Source organism: Ambystoma mexicanum, chromosome 6p (assembly GCF_040938575.1).
Source record: "Ambystoma mexicanum isolate Mex_15411 chromosome 6p, UKY_AmexF1_1, whole genome shotgun sequence".
In the NCBI taxonomy this organism is placed as follows: Eukaryota; Metazoa; Chordata; class Amphibia; order Caudata; family Ambystomatidae; genus Ambystoma; species Ambystoma mexicanum.
Window position 1 is genome coordinate 402,025,008 of NC_090935.1, and position 22,074 is coordinate 402,047,081.

The 22,074-nt window shown below is 47.2% G+C and overlaps 1 protein-coding gene across 1 annotated transcript in view; it reads right to left on the reverse strand.

The window, feature by feature from the left end:
• Nucleotides 1-22,074, reverse strand: part of LOC138511482 (complement component C6-like) — a 504,666-nt gene that overhangs the window by 287,662 nt on the left and 194,930 nt on the right. The window contains exons 5-6 of the mRNA XM_069627197.1: nucleotides 18,997-19,138; nucleotides 9,612-9,744 (exon numbers count right to left, since the gene is read on the reverse strand). Of these exons, the coding sequence (XP_069483298.1) occupies nucleotides 9,612-9,744; nucleotides 18,997-19,138 (275 nt within the window). The remainder of the gene's footprint in view (nucleotides 1-9,611; nucleotides 9,745-18,996; nucleotides 19,139-22,074) is intronic.

Here is a 22,074-nt window from a genome sequence, read left to right on the forward strand (position 1 = left end):
AATGGTGATTAGTGTTTTGTAGTTCATGGCCTGATGGCTGTATGGGCTTGGTGACTTTGATGTGCATTAAATTTCTATTCTGATTTGGCCCGTGTAGCTTTTTCCTTTGCAAGTGATGTGGCATATGCCTATTTGGGGGGCGATGTATTGTGAGGAGATCTGCATTGGGTTCCAGCTTCGGGGTTTAGTTGCGTGGTACTGTGCTGGGCGCGTTTGCCTACGAAGCCCAGTGAGGTCAGGGATGGGGGCTGCCAATATGACTGTTTGAATGTTGTCATGCTCAGGGGCGGGGGATTGGGTTTTGTGTAACAGATGCCGGTCAGCCAGGTGGACTGGTGGAATGATGTGTTTTTCGGAATATTGCTGGTCACAGGTGCCTGTGTTTGCGTGCGTTTCTTGGTGGGGGACTGTGGTCATGTCCATTGGGATGGCCTCTGTATTCGTGCCATCTGTGCCCTGCAGCTCCCATTGGCCCCTCTTGTGTTTCTTTTGTTTGTTGCCATGCAGGGGTGACTTGTACATTTCAATGGTTGCATTGTGACTTCATTGCACCTACGGGGAGTTGTACTTTGTGGGCAGGGAGCGGTGTACAGGCACTCAGTGGGGCCGTTTACGGTTGATTCGCGATGCCGTACTTCTCGCCATGGCGGAATGGTACATTACGCCATGCCTGATGGCGTTAGGTACATGTCCGCTAGGGTCGGAATTGGCGTACCCTTGCGCCATGGTGGTGTTTGCGGTTTGGCATGGCGCGCGCGTGCTTGGTGCAGTTAGCGTTGGCGTTCACTACGGTGTCGCTAATGGCTTCGTACTTTCCGGTGACGGGTCATAGTCGCAACGAGCGCTATTCGATGGCGGAATTGCATTTCCGCCATCGTTTTCACCTTTCCGCCAGGGTCGTAATGAGGGCCATTGATTTTGGGAAGAGGCAGAACCAAATCACAGGTGAGTAATATACCCTCACATCTACTTTCTATCAGAATTGCAAAACGGTTTCTAAGGAAAGAAAGATGTTAACCATACTTTTGGACAGGTTAGCAGCAAGTCCCGGGAAGCATGGCCCAGTTGGGGAACACTCATACAATTATCCTAACAGCAATAATCTGGAGAAACCAACACATTACTTTTGGGAAGAGGCAGAACCAAATCACAGGTGAGTAATATACCCTGACATCTGCTTTCTATTAGATTGGCAAAACGGTTTCTAAGGATAGAAAGATATTAAGCATACTTTTGAGAATAGTGCATCACACATCCAAGGTAAGTAAGAGCTTTTGTAACTGTTCACTCTTAGAGTTACCAATTAACTCTTATTCAAGTAAGTAACTTTTAAACACTTATTTTCATTTCTAGGCAAAGGCCCAATCCCTTAAAAGTCTTTTCCTTATTCGTGGAGCATGAATGTTCTCAGTGGCAGAAGGGGGGGAGGGGTCACTAGGATCTGGTGTCCAACAGACAGTGGCCCTCATTACGACCCTGGCGGAAAGGTGAAAACGATGGCGGAAATGCAATTCCGCCATCGAATAGCGCTCGTTGCGACTATGACCCGTCACCGGAAAGTACGAAGCCATTAGCGACACCGTAGTGAACGCCAACGCTAACTGCACCAAGCACGCGCGCGCGCGCCATGCCAAACCGCAAACACCACCATGGCGCAAGGGTACGCCAATTCCGACCCTAGCGGACATGTACCTAACGCCATCAGGCATGGCGTAATGTACCATTCCGCCATGGCGAGAAGTACGGCATCGCGAATCAACCGTAAACGGCCCCACTGAGTGCCTGTACACCGCTCCCTGCCCACAAAGTACAACTCCCCGTAGGTGCAATGAAGTCACAATGCAACCATTGAAATGTACAAGTCACCCCTGCATGGCAACGAACAAAAGAAACACAAGAGGGGCCAATGGGAGCTGCAGGGCACAGATGGCACGAATACAGAGGCCATCCCAATGGACATGACCACAGTCCCCCACCAAGAAACGCACGCAAACACAGGCACCTGTGACCAGCAATATTCCGAAAAACACATCATTCCACCAGTCCACCTGGCTGACCGGCATCTGTTACACAAAACCCAATCCCCCGCCCCTGAGCATGACAACATTCAAACAGTCATATTGGCAGCCCCCATCCCTGACCTCACTGGGCTTCGTAGGCAAACGCGCCCAGCACAGTACCACGCAACTAAACCCCGAAGCTGGAACCCAATGCAGATCTCCTCACAATACATCGCCCCCCAAATAGGCATATGCCACATCACTTGCAAAGGAAAAAGCTACACGGGCCAAATCAGAATAGAAATTTAATGCACATCAAAGTCACCAAGCCCATACAGCCATCAGGCCATGAACTACAAAACACTAATCACCATTGTGGGCTGCATCCGCATGAAATGACCAGCCACTACCTGTGTGTCGCCCTGTTCCCCCATGGTACACAGAGCCACATTCACGTACGAAAAGGCAACATGGAAGCGCACAGAACCGCAGGGCCGACCCAATGGGGAGGCACTAGTCCAGCTGAAAGGCCGAAATGTTGCTCCGAGCCACCAGTACTGCGTAAGGGCATGTGGGCCATTGGCGATCGTCCCATAAGATCGTAATGCTGCTCCACCGATTAACACGAAGCAGCAGGTGTCGGGAGTAAAATCCATCTGCAGGAGTGGCATACAGATGGCAGTGGCAAAAGGGGAGGAGATACCTGTCAACCAAAAGAAAAGAACAAGAACAGAATGGCCATCAGAACTGCATTCGAACAACTCACTTCAATGATCACACCAAATCCACAGCCATATGCATGCTAGCCCACTCAAAAGGATCATCACCACCCCAAAACCACTTGCGACTCATGACCATCTACATCGAGGTGCAAACACCATCACAAACGAGTGTACCTGTGCATGCGTCTGTCAAAACAGAATCCATCAGATGGGAATGTTAACGTGCATGGACACAAGTGTCTGAGGGCGCGTCGAGACAGGGAGGGCTCAACAAGGCCAGATAGACGATGGTCCCACTATGGCAGCCCTGCATCACATAGCGTAGGGGAGGCGGATAGATCCCAAGAAGCCCTGTACATGGCAAACTCTGTATCAAATCACCTGCCCATGCATCCATTCATCATTCCCTCATCCCGGGATCAAAACGCCTGAATAATTACTCACATAACATTAGAAACATCCATTGAGTCTGTGCGTAATGCAGCCTGCTAAATCCACAGTGCCCCAGCCCGTAAATCCGGTGTTGTGAAGTAACATGAATTTTGGAACGGACGGCCTCATCGCCCACGTAGCTATTGCGCATCCCAAACTATTCATATCAATCATTGCTCCCTCGCCATGGGCCCTGTCTCAAGGACATAGTACAATAGAACGTTATATTTGCAGTCAGACCTGTGGGCATCTCCTCGCCGCTAGCTGGAAACCGAAAGCGCCGCCCTTCGAATTCCTCATTTGCAACATCACGTCGAAAAGGCATCTGTGGCCATTTGAAATCACTAATTATTCCATCGAGTGCGGCTGTGTGTGAAAATGGCAACTGCCTTCACCCACAAATGGGAAGCCACGCCCGTCGTTGCAACTCGGTACAGTGATGCATGAGGGCCCACCGTTACTCGAGTACTACGTTCCACTGACCCTTCACAAGTCCGTTCGCGACTGCACAGATAGTATGGGAAACAATGGGACCACAGCAGAATGAACATATCAACCAATCTTACACGGCCATCGGGTACAAATACATGATTGCAATAGCAAGATGCCATTCACCGATTTGCAGCGTTGTGCGCGGGACGTGCTCGGCCAAAGGGGAGAGCAGTTTGCACAGGTGGAATTAATCACCACAGGTGGAGGCCATACAGCCTGGAAACACATAAATTGCACAGCCAGTCTCCTCCCACAACCACAGCGAAATGCTACCGGCAGGACTCGCGATGTTGGCCCTGGGGGACCTGATAGCACTGCAAGTGCTCCGACTCCAAGAAGAAGACGAACAACAACTACAACCAGCCGCACGGAGGAGACGCAGGAGGAGGAGGAGGCCAAGGCAGGGCCAGCAAGGCCCAGCAGCACAGCCACTACCACCACGCAGGCAGCCCGCAATCCCACGCCTCCGAGCACATCCGTTCAACCTCACTGATGAGCAGATCCACACCCTCTACCGTCTGGACCGGGACACCATAGCCGCCATTGTGGACATGACACAGGCTGACCTAGTCAGCATGATAGATAGCCCAACCGCCATCCCACCCCTACTGAAGGTGGTGTCTGTACTCCACTTCCTGGCCACAGGCACCTACCAGCACACAGTCGGACAGTTGCATGGCATTTCTCAGCCACTGTTCTCACGGACACTATTCCAAGTGCTCGATGCCCTCCTGCAGCACGCAGACGACTACATCTCTCTACCACGCTCGGAGCAGGAAATTACCAACACAAAAGTGGGATTCCATGCACTTGCCGGCATACCGGGTTGCATTGGTGCCATCGACTGCACCCATGTTGAATTGGTCGTCCCACATGCCATGGAGGCCCAGTACCGCAACCGGAAACAATTTCATTCCCTGAATGTACAAATGGTGTGTGACTCCAACAGGATCATTACGCATTGTTGTGCCCGATTCCCTGGATCAACCCATGATTCTATGGTCTTGAGGAACTCTACAATACCACGCTACATGGAGCGACACGCAGGGAACAGATCTTGGCTACTCGGTGAGTCTCATTTCATGCATGATAATGTGGGGTATGTGAATTGGCAATGTACTGGCAGGAAGGGGGGGGGGTGTGCGTACGTATCAATGGCATTCCACATCATACGTTTCTCGTCCACATACAGGTGATGCTGGATATCCACTGAAGAGATGGCTCCTCACACCAGTCCGGAACCCACGGGACCAGCATGAGGAGGACTACAACCATGCCCACTCACGTACCCGTGTAGTCATTGAGCAGGCATTCGGCCTACTGAAGACTCGTTTCCGCTGCCTCAGCAGGTCTGGCGGGGCACTCCTGTACCGCCATGAGAAGGTTGCAAAGATGGTCATGGCATGTGTCATGCTCCACAACATGTTCGTACGTAGAAATGTGCCCATGCCCCCTGACGCAGAACTGCAAGCACCTGATGATGGTCATGATGAGGGTGGGGATGTGGCAGCACCTCATGGAGTCTGCGAGGCACCGGAGGCCCGTGACATTCGTCAGCATCTCATTGATGTATGCTTCTAGCACTCACGCCTGGTGGCTGATACATGGACACGGGACTCGTGGCACTGTGTATGTCTGGGAGATGCACAATATGGACTGTACGCCTATGATGGCCTAGTACACAAAGATCAATGTCCACACATCTCATTGGTTGATCGTGCACTGTTTATGGCATATGTGATATCATGTTGAACACCCTATCGACCCGCCACCCAAGTGAGCCCAACACACCCCCTCCACCCTCCTACCTCCCCCCCGAACACCAGTGTCCAAAGATGCTCATTGTAAGTGGGCAGTCGCTATTGCAAGCCCCCTCTGCGGGTATCAGGGGCACCCCTGCCTGTGGAGCGCAGGTTCCTTCCAGATCTACGTTGGGGGCTGCCCTGGACGGAACTTGCAACGGATGATGTGTCTGCCTGCTCACGTCCATGCATGTCCCTAAGGGTTTGCGAGAGCTCAGTGAGCACACGGCGCACTGCGGCAAGTTCGGCACATACGTCTTTGGACGTCGCATGCAGTTCCCCCCTCAGGCTCTCGGTGCTTCTCTCAATTTGTGCCCTTAGCGTCTCTGTGCCTCTCTCCATTTCTGCCCTAAGTGTCTCAGTTGATGTTTCTATGTCTGCCTTAGTGCCCCCACATTCATCGGCATGGTCCTTGAGGAGTGTGGCCAGTTGCTGCTGTTGTTCGATCAACTGGTCGAGGGACTGTTGCCTCTGCTGGGCCATGGCCATTTGCGGGGGTGTCGCAGAGGGGCTGTTGTCCTCATGTTGCCTTGCCACAGGGCTTGTGGGGGATGGCCAGTCGTCGTCTTGTGGGTGCCCCTGCGTGGTATCCTCATGTTGTACGGGATGGGACAGACAGGGGGATTGGGACAGGTCATGGATGGATCTGACTTCGGCATCCCCGTTTTCTGTGTCCGAGCATGCTGCCATCAATGAGGTGTCGCCTATGGTGCTGCTGCCACCTGAGGCAGTGCCTTCTGTGGCATCCATTGGGGGGACCTGTGGTGGTGGTGTTGTGGGCATGCTGGCTGCTGGGGTGCCTGTTGATGTTCCCTCCTCTGTGCTGCCACCTGATTTGTGCTGCTGCCGTGTCTTGATGCGTGCAGCTGAGGTGGAGGGTCTCTGGCCGTTGGTCTTGGCCCTCTTTGCAGGTGTGCTGGTAGGGGTGTCCTGTGGCTCGTCGTTTGGATCGGACCCTGTGGTGGAGTAAAGGAGGGCGAGGGTTATTGATGGGTCTGTGGGAATTGGAATGGCATTGTATCACATGCATTGGGGTAGTACCTGAGGGTGATTTGGGTCAGGGCCTTGGAGGTGCTTTGATTTGTGTGTGGAGTGAGGGTGCAGTTGTTTGGCAGCCTGCAGTTAGGGTGTGCCTGCTGCACGTGTAGTGCGTGTTTTAGGGGTTTTTAATTATTTATGTATTTATTGTGGGTTTTAACGTGCGCTATCAGGCCGATGTGTGTGGACGTTCTCCTGGACATGTGTTTCTGTTGCACTATGTGGACGCATGGTACTTCACATGGATGGACTGTGTGGATTTGGCATTGTTTTATCTGGTCCACCTACCTGATTCTTCGGATGTCTGCACTCCTTTCTACATCCCTCCGACTCCCTCTATGCTCTCCATTCCGATGGTGGAGGCACAGATTTCTTCCCAGGGGGTCAACTTGATGGGTGATTCAGGACCTCCCCCGGTGGCTGTGGCGATGTTGCGGTTGGCAGAGAGTATGCTGCGGACGCGTATCCGCAGGTCGTCCCATCGCTTGCGGCATTGCTGTGGGGTGCGGGGTGCGGTCCCCACCGCACTTACCCGCTGTGCCACCAGAGCCCATATGGCCTTCTTGTTTGCAAGTGCCGTCCTGGTCATTTGCGTGGAGAAGACAACGGCAGCATTCTCCTGGAGGGTCTCTGTTAGCACGGTGAGTTCCTCACGGGAGAAGTGGACCTGCCTCTTGCGGTCGCACGCTTTCTTCGCTGCTTTTCCCATTTTTCTTGGTTTCGCTAGGGTGGTTGACGGGTTGGGGTGTGTTTCAGGGTGGTGATTTTAGTGGTTGTGTGGTTTTAGTGTTTTTATAGGTGTACGCCGGGATGTTTCCCGTTCCGGGCCCATGTTTTAGCTTCCGTTTCCGTATATTTCCGGTCACCGTACTTTCCGGTAGGCGCACACTGCGGTGACCGCTGAGAGGGGTGGCGGTATTGCACCTAGGGCGCCGTACGGCGGCGGTGTGGGCCGTTTTGGGGTCATTTCCGCCATCGCGGACTTTGCACTTCCGCCGTGGCGTGGTGCTCGTGCCCGATGGGTCGGAATGGGCCGCACTTTGCTCCTTCGTGCAATGGCGGAAACGCTATTTACGCTGTGGCGCTCCGGTCAGTCGATTTCCGCAAGGGTCGTAATGAGGGCCATTCAGTTAAGTGTAACATTGGGGTTTCGCTTTCCCTGTGCTGTTGTAGACAGACACAAAAAGAGTCTCAGGTTTATACCTGCCCCAAGTTGCTGATAGCTCCTTGAAAAAGTATATGGGTTTTACCTACCTTGAGTTAGCTGTGTGCCATCCAAAAATAAGTTACAAGAGTTACTGCTTATCTCAATCTGTGTTTCACTGATCTCAAAAACACGTTTAATTGTATATTACATCCATAGGTTTTACTCACCAAGAATAACTGTGTGCTATCACAAAAGTAGTTGTAGGTTTTTACTGTACCTAGAATAAGTGTTCCACTATTCACAAAACATACTGTCCAATGGACTGATTATGTGATTTGTTACCGAGTATTACTGTAGAACTGGTAGTGTCAACTACCCTTGAATTACTCCATTGTAATCTGAAAGTACCCATTGGGATTACCCTCCAAGAATAGGTGTGACCTATACTGAATGTGTATGAAAAGGTTTGACTTCCCTAGAACTACAGTCAGGTGTTTCAAATAAGGTGTATGCTTTGGTCTGTCAACCTTCAAGCCTAGTGTTGTGTTTTTATAATTGTGATTACATGTAATGTGTGATAGTACTTATTTACCCCTAGATGTATCTGGGCCTACTTGTATTTAAATAAATCATTTATTTTTACATACATAGTGTTTCAGTGTTTCTTTGGATAATTTGTATTACAATTTAATTTGTACTCATCCTACAGCCCTCTCTCCCTCATAAAATAAGCCTGGCCACTCTGTCTATGCTGCCATGAACTCAGGTGGTACAGCCTTATACTAAGAGTGGAGTCTTGTACTGCCTCAGTTGAATGGTTTTGATGAAGTTGGGTAGAACTTCAGAAACACTGTCCTAAGAATCAGTCTGCAGGGTTTTATGCGAGATCTCATGGGGCGCCTCTCCTGCCCTTGCACTCTGACCTCCGGATCATTGGTCAATCTGGAGGCCTCTTCTTCTTCCTCAGACGCTTCCCTATCTCCTAAGGACGAGTCATCCGAGTACAGGTCGCTCCTCTCAGCCTGAGTGGTGTACCACTGATGCGTGCTTTAAGTTGAGCACTTCTTGAAATTCAATGGATTTCATGTGATTGTCTGGTAAGAGCCTCCTTCTGCTGTGAGCATCGCTCCTCTCTTCTCTGTAAGTGTCAGCAGCTCAGGGGCCAACGTGGGCACTTCCTTTTGACATCGAGGTTGACAAACTATCACCTGGTCTCCTATGTAGATGGTGACTTCTTTAGCTCCACGGCAAGCGTCTGCCCTGTCCTTCATCTTCTGTGTTTCTTCCTGGGCATGGGGCTTGGACTGTTGTTCCAGTGCACTCCTCTGTGGTTTGGTCGGACCCTCCGGCAGTCGGGTTTGTATGACTCTCCAAAATATAAGGTCAGCAGGACACAGTCCCGTGGTACTGTGTGGTGTGTGTCGGCATTCTTTCCTCATGTCCACATATATTCATATAGACCCTTTCACCTTCATCTTAGGGACTAGCACTATGGGTGACACCCAGGGCGGGGGCCCTACAGTTGGCTCAATGTCCTGCTGGTTCAGTGGTTTGGTGATTTCCCCCTCTCCCTGTTTCTGTATGTTGACAGGGATACCCCTGTAGTGTTGTGCTATTGGCTTGATGTCCGGGTCTATGTGAAACAGAACGAGGTAAAACAAGATATACTAGAGCTCCTACTTACTTTGCCACAGGAAATGGTAGTGTAAATATGAAAAGCATGTAGAAAGGGAATAGAGTAGAAACATGTTAAGGCTGGCGATTGTTATGAGCATAGACAAAATTATAATGGGAAACCTTTATGAAGTTTGCATCGACAATGTAAAGTCTTACAATTTAAATTATACCAGAAAATAAATGGATCCTGGTAATTCTAGAATATTCCAGTGCTTGAAAATGTGCTATGCAACAAAAGAATAGTCATTAAGTACTGTAAAAAAATAAGAAAGATGTGCCTGCGATATATAAAAGGTTCTACCTGAAAAGTGATGTTGGCCAGGTTTGCTGGGAGGCGATATGTTGTGCGGTTGCTTTTTATTGTGTTGCATTTTCCTCCATAAAAGGAATTATCGAGGACTTCTCCCACACTTTTTCCAGCTAGAAAATTATACCTAGACAAAGAGGAAATACATGCGTTGTTATTTCAGAATAGTTACATATAAATACAATGCAATCATATCTGTATTGCTTCTGTAGCATGTGTGCTTTGCTTCTGTGTATTGATTGGATTTTGTACTGACATTTCATGGGAGCGTCAATGCAGCAGGCATCTAAAGGTTAAAACGTGCATATTTAAGGTCAAACCCAATCCCCACTATGATTCTGATAGCCAAACCATACTGAAACCGGTGCAAGAGCAAAGTATACCAGCAGAAACTATTGTCAAGAGGGAAGCTTTGGTGACATGGACCCATTAAAGTGAGGTGCTGCCATAGGGAGAACCTTACTTTTCGTCAGAATTAAAGAAAAATGTAGCTGTGCATTACCTACCTGGGCTTTCTGCTCTTATGAGTCATGGCCACCATCGTGCAGGGAAATACTGTCCCCATCCCCCATCTATCATTATGTCACCTGCAGAGAACAACCAGGTTATGTATGGAATGCTGCCTGCCTGAGCCTGCAAGACCTTGCAGAATGTATTGGGGTGTAATCAAAGGCCCTGAACCAACAGAACCGAAGGGCACACTGGGGAAATTACCTGCCAGCATTCGGAAACCTGCATGCTGAAACGGGGCCTATTTAGGCAGATTATGTGGGTGTCTTTCTGTAGTTGAAATCCAGAGAAAGCTAAAACAAAAATGTAATCCAAATACATATTGGAAAAGCACATCACATTACTGGCTGAGAAATAAATGCAACATTTTCACACTGAAACTGCTAACCATCAATCCACTTATCAGCAGAAAAACAAACAGCAGATAATGAAAAGTGTATTTTATTAATGACTGAAAGAAACAGCCCTGTACTTACAGCACAGAGCAAAGTGAACCCTGATTAGGAAAACACACCATATGTCAAAGAATCAAGGCCGATGTTAGAAAATGCAATATGTGAGTTCCATTCAGCCAAGGACAAATTGTGGGTCTCTGGGAAAAATTCATAAAGGACTCCCCCACTGAAATCCTGGCTTGCATCCCAACTGTTTAGAACTGTGGCCTGCATGAAGGGTGTTGAAACCCAGGTTTCCCTAGGCCTGCTGTCTCTGGAGGCAGTTTTGTGCAGGCCAAACATTCTAGCAAGTGCGTGCGTGGCCGGAATGTAGGGGGGAGGTAAGAAAACAGGGGCTGCAATCAGGGCTGAACTCTACATTCAAACAACAAAGAGGCTAATAAAAAAAACCTTTAGGGAATTGCAATGACCAGCTAAAAGGTGTTCATGGCTGCTCTGAACATGTTCCGAATTAGAGATTTGGTGAACTGGTGGAGGTTAAAATTAGAAATGTGGGGAATACATTGCATGTTCCTAACGATTATGCTTTTTGTAAAAATGGCAGAAAATTGCCAAACGGTGGTGCAACATGGTGCGGCCATAGCTGTTTTATTAAATTCCCCGTGATTGGATAAAGCGGAATATATATATGGCAATTACTAGTAAATCACAAAGATATGCCACAACACATTTTTACCAAAAAGTTGACATGGGAACAAAAGGGGAATTCAAATGGAAGTTGCTATATGTCTGTTCCAGACTCCTAAATTAATCCATACAGAGAGGCTGGATTTGGGGGTAGAGAGAAGGGTAACTGTTCAATCGTGGTTGCAGGAATTCTTGCAGGGCATCACCAAGTATTGAAATTTTGATGGTGTCATCACTGGTATATAAAGTGGATGCACGAGGAAGGGACAGAGCTGCTGAAATGTACCATCTGACAGCCGCAAGCAAACCCTAAAAGGAAATTTTGCTGAAATTGCATCTGGGTGGAGTGGTCTATTGCTGTGAAGGCCTAAAAGCCGACTGGGTCCTATAGTGAAGATCTGGGGACCATCCTTGTGAGTGGAGTGGTCAGACCCCTGCCCTGTCCTCCCACAGGGTCCTGAAATGCAGCTGGGTTTCCTGAACTTTAAACAGAGGTTTTGAATGTAAATAGAATTGTGCCATTTGAAACCAAAAGTGGGCAGTGTCTTCTTGCCTTAAATAGTTTCCCTTGATAGTGGGTGGGGGAAACTGTGTAGATCCTTCGCTTGTTTAATTAAAAATATTAATTTAATTAATTCCCCATTTGACAGAACACGACAGGATCATTTTTGTTAAAATTCGAAATTAATCAAGCTCATTCCCAGTGTGCACTGAAAACTATAGCCTGCAATTTAAATTGGACAATCTTTATGTTTAACGTCCCCTAACGCAGATGTTCAAGTGGAGGGGGGCTGAAAATCCAAAATTCTTAAATCATCCCGATGTGTACTGTCCAACTTCCCCAAACACAAACCTTTTAGTGGAGGGGGACTGAAAATCTAAAATTCGTAAATCATCTCCATTGTTACTGTCCAACTTCCTCAACACAGACCTTTTAGTGAGGGGGGGTCTGAAAACAAACCGATAAATCAGCCTGTGTTTATTTTAAAGCAAAAGTGTGGGTGAAACCATAATTACCATAAGCATTTATACCAACCTATAAACCCAAGTGCTAGCATTGTAAGCATGCAGGAAAATCGAAATTGCACAGCACTACACATGTGTTCATTGACCAGTTTGATTATTTCTTGAAGTGTAATCTGTAGAAAGCAAAGAATTGTGCTTTGTGTTTTTCCCAACCAATTTGTGTGATTTATTTCTGTAACAAGAACTTTAATTGTGAGCCACATAGAAAGTGGCGTGTGTTTTAGTATGATCTCCAATGTTTATCATTCAAATAAATTCAAACATATTTCCTATACCCTGGCCTGGTTCTTGGCTCGCTTTGGGCACAGGGGGGGAGATTTGTGTGACTATATATGAGTCTTCAGTAAGGCCAGCGCTAAAAAACATAAGCAGGTATTGCAGGACTCCTTGATTGGGGGTGGGAAGGAACTACCCAGGTTAAGGGTGGTCTCAATATGAAGCGTGAAACTGAGCGCTCATGACAAGTGCATTGGTGACAGGATAATCATTTTGGTATAACTGCATTGAGTTGGATATAAGGTCGCCAAGCATTGTTAAAAGGCCACTGTAACGCTTGACCACTGAGTTCCGGGCAGATGTATAGGTGTAGACAAATAAGAATGTGTAGAGTGCTAATGCAAAAAGGAGATTGAGTAAGAACTGATTTTTATTTGGAATTGTGTGTAGAAATCAAGCAGGAACAGGGTGATTTTTGCCCCTGAGCAAAGAAAGTTTTACAAACGTTGCAAAAAGCCATTTTAAAATGACTACCATAGAATTGTGTGATGCCAAGAAACACCTCTTGGCTAAGCTATTCATTCAAGGAGAATGCAGTGAGGGCAAATAGGGAAGCTGGCAAACTAGAATTGTGCAGCAGGTCATCTCAGTGAGCACGGAAATTTGGTGTGAAGTTGGGATATTGCACAAAGCATTAGTGGCATTTTATTTTTTTATTTTTAAATGTTTTTTATTGACATTTATAGTATACATCATCAGTTTGCTTCGCAGTTTGCCATCTTTGTCCCATATATATGTAGATTGCATTAAAACAGTGATTAACCTTATAACAAAAAAAAAAATAACAAAAAAACAGTCTTCATCACTAGCTCAGTTCAAATAAACAGTCTTCATCACTAGCTCAGTTTTTGGGGTGCACCTCCTCCTGTTGCAAGGGAGCATATTCGTGCGGGGTGACGCCGGAGTCAGCCAGTGCCAGGGGGTGTCTATTTGAGTTTCCCCATTGCAGTCGCTTAGTCCTCAGCGGTCCTGAGCATTTCGAATGAGAGCATAATTTATTCATGGAGGTTTATCATCTGATGGGTGGAACATATCAATGGTCAGCGCCTTTCAGGCCTCAAATGCAGGACCCACCTCGTCCCCCACCCTGGCCACCCCATCACCCCATGCTTTTGTTTCTGCATTAGACCAATGCTCAAATTCGCTGTGCCACCTGGAGTATTGTGGGCCTTTTTCCATGCCATTGCAATAGACCTTTTAGTCAGCACGCACGCCATATCCATAAATTAAATTATATGTCTGAATTTATTGATCCTTGGGTAAGCCCCCAGGAGACATTCTTTTGGTGTCCAGTCATATCTAGTCACCCCAGCCTTTCTGCAGGCTTTCTCTATTGCAGCCCAGAAGTGTCGTACTTTCAGACATTCCCAAAACATGTGCATCATTCCCGCTCCCTCCAATCCGCACCAGGGGCGACCTGGATTTGCATTTTTACTGAATTTAGCTATTCTGCTCAGAGTCATGTAGGTCCTATGCAGAACATTTAGGTGGATCAACCTAAATCGGGCATTTCCCGGCACCTCCCAGGGGTATACTAGAGCCCTCTCCCACTCCTTCTCAGTGATGACACTCCCCAGGTCCGCCTCCCACCATTGCTTCAGTTTAGGGCTTTTGGGGTTGGGTCTGTCTGCCAGTGAGTTGTTAAGCCCGGACGTAGGTTTCCACCCATCACCCAAATTGTGTAGTGTATTAGTAGTGGGTCTGCAACTGGTTCCCCAGGCATTCTTTCCAGCACTTCTTAGCTACCCTCCTGATTCTCTGGTACCATAGGAGCTGGCCCTTGGGCAGTCCTTTTTCATTCATAGATTCAACCTCCCTGAAAATGCCCTCTTCGTATCTGTCCCCCAGGTGTATATGCCTTACCCTTCCCACTGCCTTATGTTCATCAGGTCCACCCTGACTGCACAGACTGCGGCTGTGATTGGGATCTCAGGTGAATAGGGGTGTTTGCGTCCTGTCAGTTTTAGGGCCCTAACCCAAACTCTCCTACCTAATCGTACAATCATGGGAGTGTTGCTCAAGCATCTTTGTGAGATCCACAGTATTTCTTTTAGGCGCATAGGTACAACCAATTGCTTTATCAGTTTTATTTCCGAGGTGGCTTCATCTTCAAGCCATTTAGCCACAAAGCCTAGTTGTGCTGCCAGATAATACCTTACTAGATCCGGCAGTTGTACCCTGCCTTCCTTGTACGGTAGTGTCAGTGTAGTCAGAGACAGTCTATGTCTAGCTGGTCCCCAGAGCAGCTCCCTCAGTAGCTTTTCGAATAGCCTAAAAAAAGAGGCCGGAACACAACAGTGAACGTTCTGGAAGAAATATAAAAATTGCAGTAAGACTATCATCTTGATTATGGCAACCCTGCCCTTTACAGATAGCGGGAGCTTGGACCAAAACTTCATCGACTTCCTGAGTCCTTGCACCGCTAATAAAGTGTTCCCTTGATGTGTGAGTTCAGGTGTGTGCCAGATATTCACCCCTAGATACCTGAACGAGTGTCCAACGAATCCCAACTTCCGGAAGTTCACCCCCCGATTTATCCGCTAGTCCCGCCAGTGGGAATGTGCAAGACTTCTCCCTACTGAATGAGATTCCTGACACCCTCGCATAGTTTTTCAGTACTTCTAGTATCGTTGGTACGTTAAGGTGAGGGTCTCGCAGATACATTAGCACATTGTCCGCATATAGAGACATGACATGGTACACCCCGCCCACTCTAATGCCAGTGTCAAAGAATTTTTCTGAGATATATTGCTATAGGCTCTAATGCCAGGATACAGAGCATTGGTGACAGTGGGCAACCCTGTCTGGTTCCCCTTTGGATGTCCCATGGTGCTGACACTGTTCTTTACTCTCGCCACTGATGCTTCATATAATATCTTGACCGACCCAATGAAATATTCGCCCAGCCCAAACTTCCCCAGGAATGTTATCAGCCATTCCCAGTATGGCGTTTAGAGAAACCACAGCATATTATTCCAACAAGTCTGTTGTCTGTGCGATAATGTGCTGTAGCCTGCGCACATTTATTGCAGTATTTCTGCCCGGTATGAACCCGCTTTGATCCTCGTGCACTATGGTCCCTATGACTTTTGACAGCAGTTTGACTAGTACAGACGTTAATATTTTAATGTCATAGTTCAACATTGCCAGCGGCCTATACGAGCCTCATTCACGTGTGGGTTTGCCGGGTTTGGGTATTGGAACCACCAGTGTCTCCCTCATGGTCCTTGGTAGCACCTTTGTTTCATATGCCTCCTTGAAGACATCATGTAGGACCGGAGCCAGTTCAGAGAGGTACACCTTATAAAACTCAGGGGGCAACCCGTCTCTCCCTGTAGTCTTGCAGGTGGATAGTGATTTAGTTGTGTCATTTATATCGTTGACTGACAACTCCCCATTCAGCATTTCCCGTTGGGCGTTATCTAGTGAGGGTAGGCCTATTTCTTCCATTGTGTCTAAAATTTCCTCCCGGAGCACTATTGTGTCATGACGATGCAATCGGGAGTAGAACTCGCTGAAAGCGCCGTTCATCTTTTATTTCTGTGATCGAGTGTCTAGGTTTCTCCCTTTTACACAGCTATGACAGTAATCTACTGGGTGTGTCCCCTTCTGAATGCGCCCTAGTGGTTTTCGCAACATAGTCGAATTTTGTTAGTCTAGCCCAGGCATTCTAGCAATTACCTCTTACCGCTGTGAGCACCAGCTCCATCTCCCTTGTTTTGTGGACAGAGGCCTCCATCCACCTGATCTTCCTCTCGCTCATCTCCAGTACACTCCTCAGCAACTTTCTAATGCCCCCAGCACATTCAATGACCTCCGCCTAACCACAACTTTTAGTGCCTCCCAGATTGTGTCCCAGCCTCTCACACTCCCCATATTGTGTTCTTTATATTCCGCAGTTCTGGTCTGAAGGTCCTCCCTGAAGGCGCCATCGGTCAATGTGTCCACCGGCATACGCTATAATGGAATGGGCGGCCTAGGGCCGCGCATCTTCCACTCCATAAGTAATGGCGAGTGTTCGGATATCGATCTGCCCAGGTATAGTATTCACTCTACTTGGGGTAGGTGTGTTCTGTCTATCAGTAAGTAGTCTGTCCTGATATATATCCCATGAGGTGACAAGAAATAAGAGTATTCCCTGCTGACTGGATGGAACTCCCTCCAAACCTCTGCTAAATCCAGGTTCCCTATTACCTCGTTGAGGGACGACTGGGCCGCTCTCGCGCCCTGCGCCGGGGGGCTAGATCTGTCCAGGGCAAGGTCTCGGACACAATTAAAATCTCCTCCCCAAATAAATAGGCAGTCTAAATAGGGGGCCAACTTTGCGCTCAGCCTGAACAGATATGCTGAGGTTCCACAATTATGGAGATAGGAGTTGACTATGCAGACCTCTAGTTGTTCAATGCTTCCCCTGAGTATCAGGTATCTCCCTTCTACATCTACTTCCTTTGTTATCAGTTGGAACGGCACTATGTCGCTAATCGACATGTACACTCCCCGTGCATATTTAGAGTATGCCGCTCCGTAGCAGAGCTATGGAGATTCTCTTTCTCTTTAGGAAGGATTTGATCCTGTTCCGGTGCATATAGGAGCCCATTCCTCTGACATTCCATGTCATTACTTTAATGTCAGTTGCCATTGTTGTATAGCGTAACCCAGGCTCCTACTCCACCTATTCCTTGCCACCAGGCACCCACCCCGCCCCTTTCCCACCGCTCCCTGCTCCCTGCGTTTCCCCTTTCATGTATTCTGTTTCCCATTATTTTGGTTACCCATTGTGCCACTGTGTGTAGCATTGTGAAGACTTTAAAAACTTTCAAACAGTAACAACAATAAAAAGAAAACAACATAAACCAACTGCGCCTGGCAGCTGCTCATCCGAGCAACGCAAAGGCGCCCGTGCGCCTTCTTGGCCCATCCGGGTCTTCATGCGCAGGTCTTGCAGTGTTAGCAACAGGCCAACACAAGTCCTCTCGTAGGGCGTGTCAATCAGCCCAGGCCAGATGGCCCAGCCACGCCCCTGTTTTAAGAACATTTTGCATCCTGGTGGTGCTGTTTACTGTTGATTTAAGTCTCAAACTTCTCTCTTCATTTCGTCTCTTCGCCTCAATTGCTGACTTCCTATTCCAAATGTGAGAGCGTAGGCTATGATGAGTGTTCTTCTCCTGTGTCCAGATTATTATGCTCCAGCCACATGGTGGCTGCCGTTGGTGTCTCCAGGAACACAGCCCGGCCCTTGTATAGCACCTTGTGTCTTGATGGGTACATCAGCATGTACTTGAGGTGTAGTTGTCTCAGTTTGGCTTTTATCTGGACAAAAGAGTTCCTTGCCCTTTGCACTGCCTGCGTGTAGTACGGATATATGGCGATTTTAGCATTATCCCTTTTTATCTCTCCTCCTTCTCTAGAGTGCCGTAATAGGGGACGGTGGGATGGGTGGGTTAGTAAGGGTTAGTAAGGTGAAGAGGGAGTAGAATAGTGGGAGGAGTGGTGTACTGTTGGCAGCTTCAACTCGGTGTACACCGGGTGCTGAGCTATGGTGAGAGTATTGGATCTGTGTCAGTCTGCGTGTGTTGTTGGTGCGGCTTATGTGTTGTTGCGGTGTGGTGACGTGCATGCAGTTTGCTGTGCGAGAGATGGTTGTGTGAGTTTTTTGAGTGAGATAAGTATGCAAAGAGATTGAGCTTATATTGGTTAGTGGGTTATATGACATTTAACATGCTAACATTCACAGTTCTGTCTAAGTGTAGCACTTGCTGACCTACGTAATTCTGTCTGTGTGGCCCTCGCTAACCTTCACAATTCTATCTAGATGCGACGCAGGCTAATGTTCACAATTTTATCTAAATGTGGGACATACTAGCATTCTCAATTCCTATAAGTGTTGCGCTTGGTAATCTTCATAATTCCATCTAAGTATGGCACATACTAACATTGACAATTTCGTCTAAGTGTGTCATTGGCTAGCTTGCATACTTCCGTCTAAGTGTAGCGCCTGCTAACATTCACAATATTATCTAAGTGTGGCACATGTTAACGTTCGCCGTTCTGTTTAGATGCAATGCAGACCAGTGTTCACAATTCTATCTATGTGTTTGGCAGATGCTAACATTCACAATCCTATCTAGATACAGCACAGGCTAATGTTCTAAATTCTAAGTGTGTCACATGCTAACATTCAAGTTCCATCTAGGCGTGGCACATGCTAACATTCAAGTTCCATCTAGATACGGCGCAGGCTAATGTACTAAATTCTAATTGTGGCCCATGCTAACATTCAAGTTCCATCTAGGTGTGGCAGATGCTAACATTCACAATCCTATCTAGATACGGCGCAGTCTAATGTCGATTTAAAACAAGGTAAAGTAATATATGTATTTACAGTTTAGAATTACAACAGCTTTTTGGTATTGAAAATATCAGAACAGCAGAGACGTAAGAAAAGCAAACAGTCCAATCCTTTACCACGACAACCGTTGCCTTACCCATTGCCCATCAACTGCACGCTTGGAACACTCTCGAATCTCCTGGCACATAATTGCTTTTTCCTTCCACAATTTCTTTCATCTGAGTTGTCCCCACAATCGTTTTCCCCATTGCATTCCAACTTGCTGTCGATGCAGCGGCCTGTTTTAACACAATACAAGAAGGCAGGCATTTTGTCAAAGTTATGCCAATTAAAACTTTTCAAATCACTGCACAACCTTACCCTATGGTATAAGGACAATGAAAGTCGTGTAGGAGCTCACTGACAAAGAGGAAAGAAGCCTAAGGCTTTATAAGGTCACCTAACTGAAATAGATTGCAATATCCATTTTACGTAGGGTAAAGGGTATTGTTTTTAACTTTACCTTTAAGGGATGACCAATGTCTAGAAAAATGATGATCACATGTACCAAATGAACAGAAAAATTAAAACAATGGGAAAAGTTAGAATATTGGTACAACCATTAGGATGGTAAGGGGTTTGGCTATGGCCACACACTTGTGCTCTTCATGTTACGATGCAGTTTCAAGTCAGTTTGATGAATGCAAAAGAGTGGTTCAAAGAAAGTGCCAAAAGCAGCACCATGGGTCCTGATGGTTCAAAGATGTTCAAACGAGCTGGACCCAAGTTCAATAGCGGTTCAAAGTAGCATTATACAGGAATCCAAATTCTTTGGATTCTTCTTATGCTTCAAGTCTCAATCCAGTGCTCAGGAACAATATTCGTCCTTTTCCTAGTTAATCTTAGTCCAGGGAGGCTAGCGGGCACCTGCAGGAGTCATTCACCTCCAGTGGGGATAGTGGGTACCAGTGCAATTGGAAGAGAGTGCAGTACTAGGTTCAACAGCAGTCTCCCCCAATGCTCCCTTGGGAATTGATAGGGAGCAGAGATTGGCTCTGCTTTGGATTGCCTGCGGGCCTTCACCTCACAACTGGAGCACTTTGTAAAGGACTGCCCTGTTGGGCAAAGTTTGTATGCACCACTACACACAACTAGGACTACAGGTGTAATAAAAAACAATTTTTGGTATAAGTCTGTACCACACAGTTTTTGGTAGCGCACTGAGCAGCCAGGCTTATCTCAAGAGGGAATGTGAGCTTATAATGATGTTACACAGAGGTCTACAATCACAAGTATTCAGATAGACACTTAAACTCAAGGTTTCTTGGTAAAACACTTCTTAATTTATTACACTGTCATTTAGAAAACATTCACTTAAAGCAGGCAATCACTATCACATAAAATATACTACAATACTTTACACTAACCGGTTCAGAAACATTTAAGCTACTTTGAAGGAGGAGCAAAATGGCATTCAGAGCGTTTGAAGTAGGAGCAAAAAGGCATAAATTAATAAAACGAATATTACAGTTACTTTAAAACAGTGCAAATAGTTTGAGTTCACCAGAGGAGTGGATTCAATGCAATAGGTAGGCCAAAGTCAATGGTCTAGAGTCTTGTATAGGTAAAAACGGTTCTGGTATTTAAATAGAAAAGTCTTTGCCACGGTTCTCAGAAGTAGTTTACGGAAGAAAGGTTCATATGTCTGGTCACAGGCTGACTAGGCCTGCAAGTTGCCAAAGTTTCACGAACTTTCAAAGTGAGGTGTAAGCTCTCTCAGTCAGATTTTCACAGTACCTTATATTGAAGAAAAAGATGCACCTGAAGATTTCTGTTCCTGGCAGTTCCTGCTGATCTTGCTGTTCCTGAGCCTCAGTCGTCCGGGCAAGAGGGAGGATGTTGGAGGACTCCTGCAGTGCACGGGGACTGGTCACCAAACTGGCAAACTGGCAATTGTTCGATTCCGGTAGCTGTCTTCAAGCACACAAGCTGGTCTCCCTCTCCCTGGTTAATCCTAACCAGCTTCGAGAATGGTAACCAGGTGGCTTACGAGTTGATTGGTCCTACCAACTCAAAGGAAGAAGTAATCCTTGAAGGGCTTCTCTGTCAAGATGAACTTGGTGAATCGGACCTGCAGTGGGGCTCCACCAGGCAAACCAATGGTCCAGTAGTTGCAGCAGCTGTCCTCTTCCAGCTCGTCTTCGGTTCTTTCATTCCAGTGGTCGACTCTGCCTTCCAAGCCAAGAGACTCGCCTTTTAAACAGTTTTCTCCCTTTCATTCCAGCCTAGCTGCCACTCACCCATCAGGGTGGCTGTCCTTGCCGGACAGTCTGCCAGCCAATCACGCCAGAGTACATTTGGGTCTCCTAAGAGACTAAGCACAGGGAGTTTCGGGCACCTCCCTCATTTCCTGCTCACCCCAGACACTCAGACACCAGAGCCGGTCTTCAGTCCTGAAGCCTGCTGAAGGCATAGAAACAAAGGGACCAAACCTGGTTTGGTGCACAGAGACAAACTCTAGAAGGAACTTTCCAAAAAGAAATGGCGAAAAAAGAAGACCGTGACCTGTTTAAACAAAGGGGGCCTAGGCACCATCTGGAAAAACATGGCTCCCGCGATTATTAGCTTCTGGTGTTCGCGGTCGGGAAAAATCATGGTAGTTCATTGTAAAACCACTGCACTGCCACCAGCCATTTGAGAGGAAAGGGTAGCAGGCGCCTTGAAACACTTGTGTATAGGCGCGTTATAAATGCCATATCATATCATATCATATCATACATGAGTTTCTAGACACAGGGGATATTAGGTAACCCCTCCAGCCCTCTATTGTAAGATAGTGTGTGCTGGGTCTAGGAATTTAAAAAGACTAGTAATGTCAATTTAACTCTACCTTCTCTGGGAAACAGTAGTTTATCCCAGAGGAGGTGTTTACACCTTTGGACAGCCTAAAAGGCTTCCCTGTGTCACTGCAGTGAGGGTGATGTGTGACACATATGAAAAGATGATGCCTATGGAGTTATCTAAAACCCCCTAATCAAAGGGCACAAGAGAAAAACACAATCAAAATACATGAGAGTGTTGGAAAAAAGGCTCACACTCTCTCCAATTAAGTCCTCAAAATCCAGCAAAGTAGCTGGGGGTCTCTAAGGTGAAGGGAATTAGCACATCTATGAGAATTTTCCCTAATATGCCCTCCTGACAGAATCTAAACAAATTCTTCTGCTCTCCTTAAAAG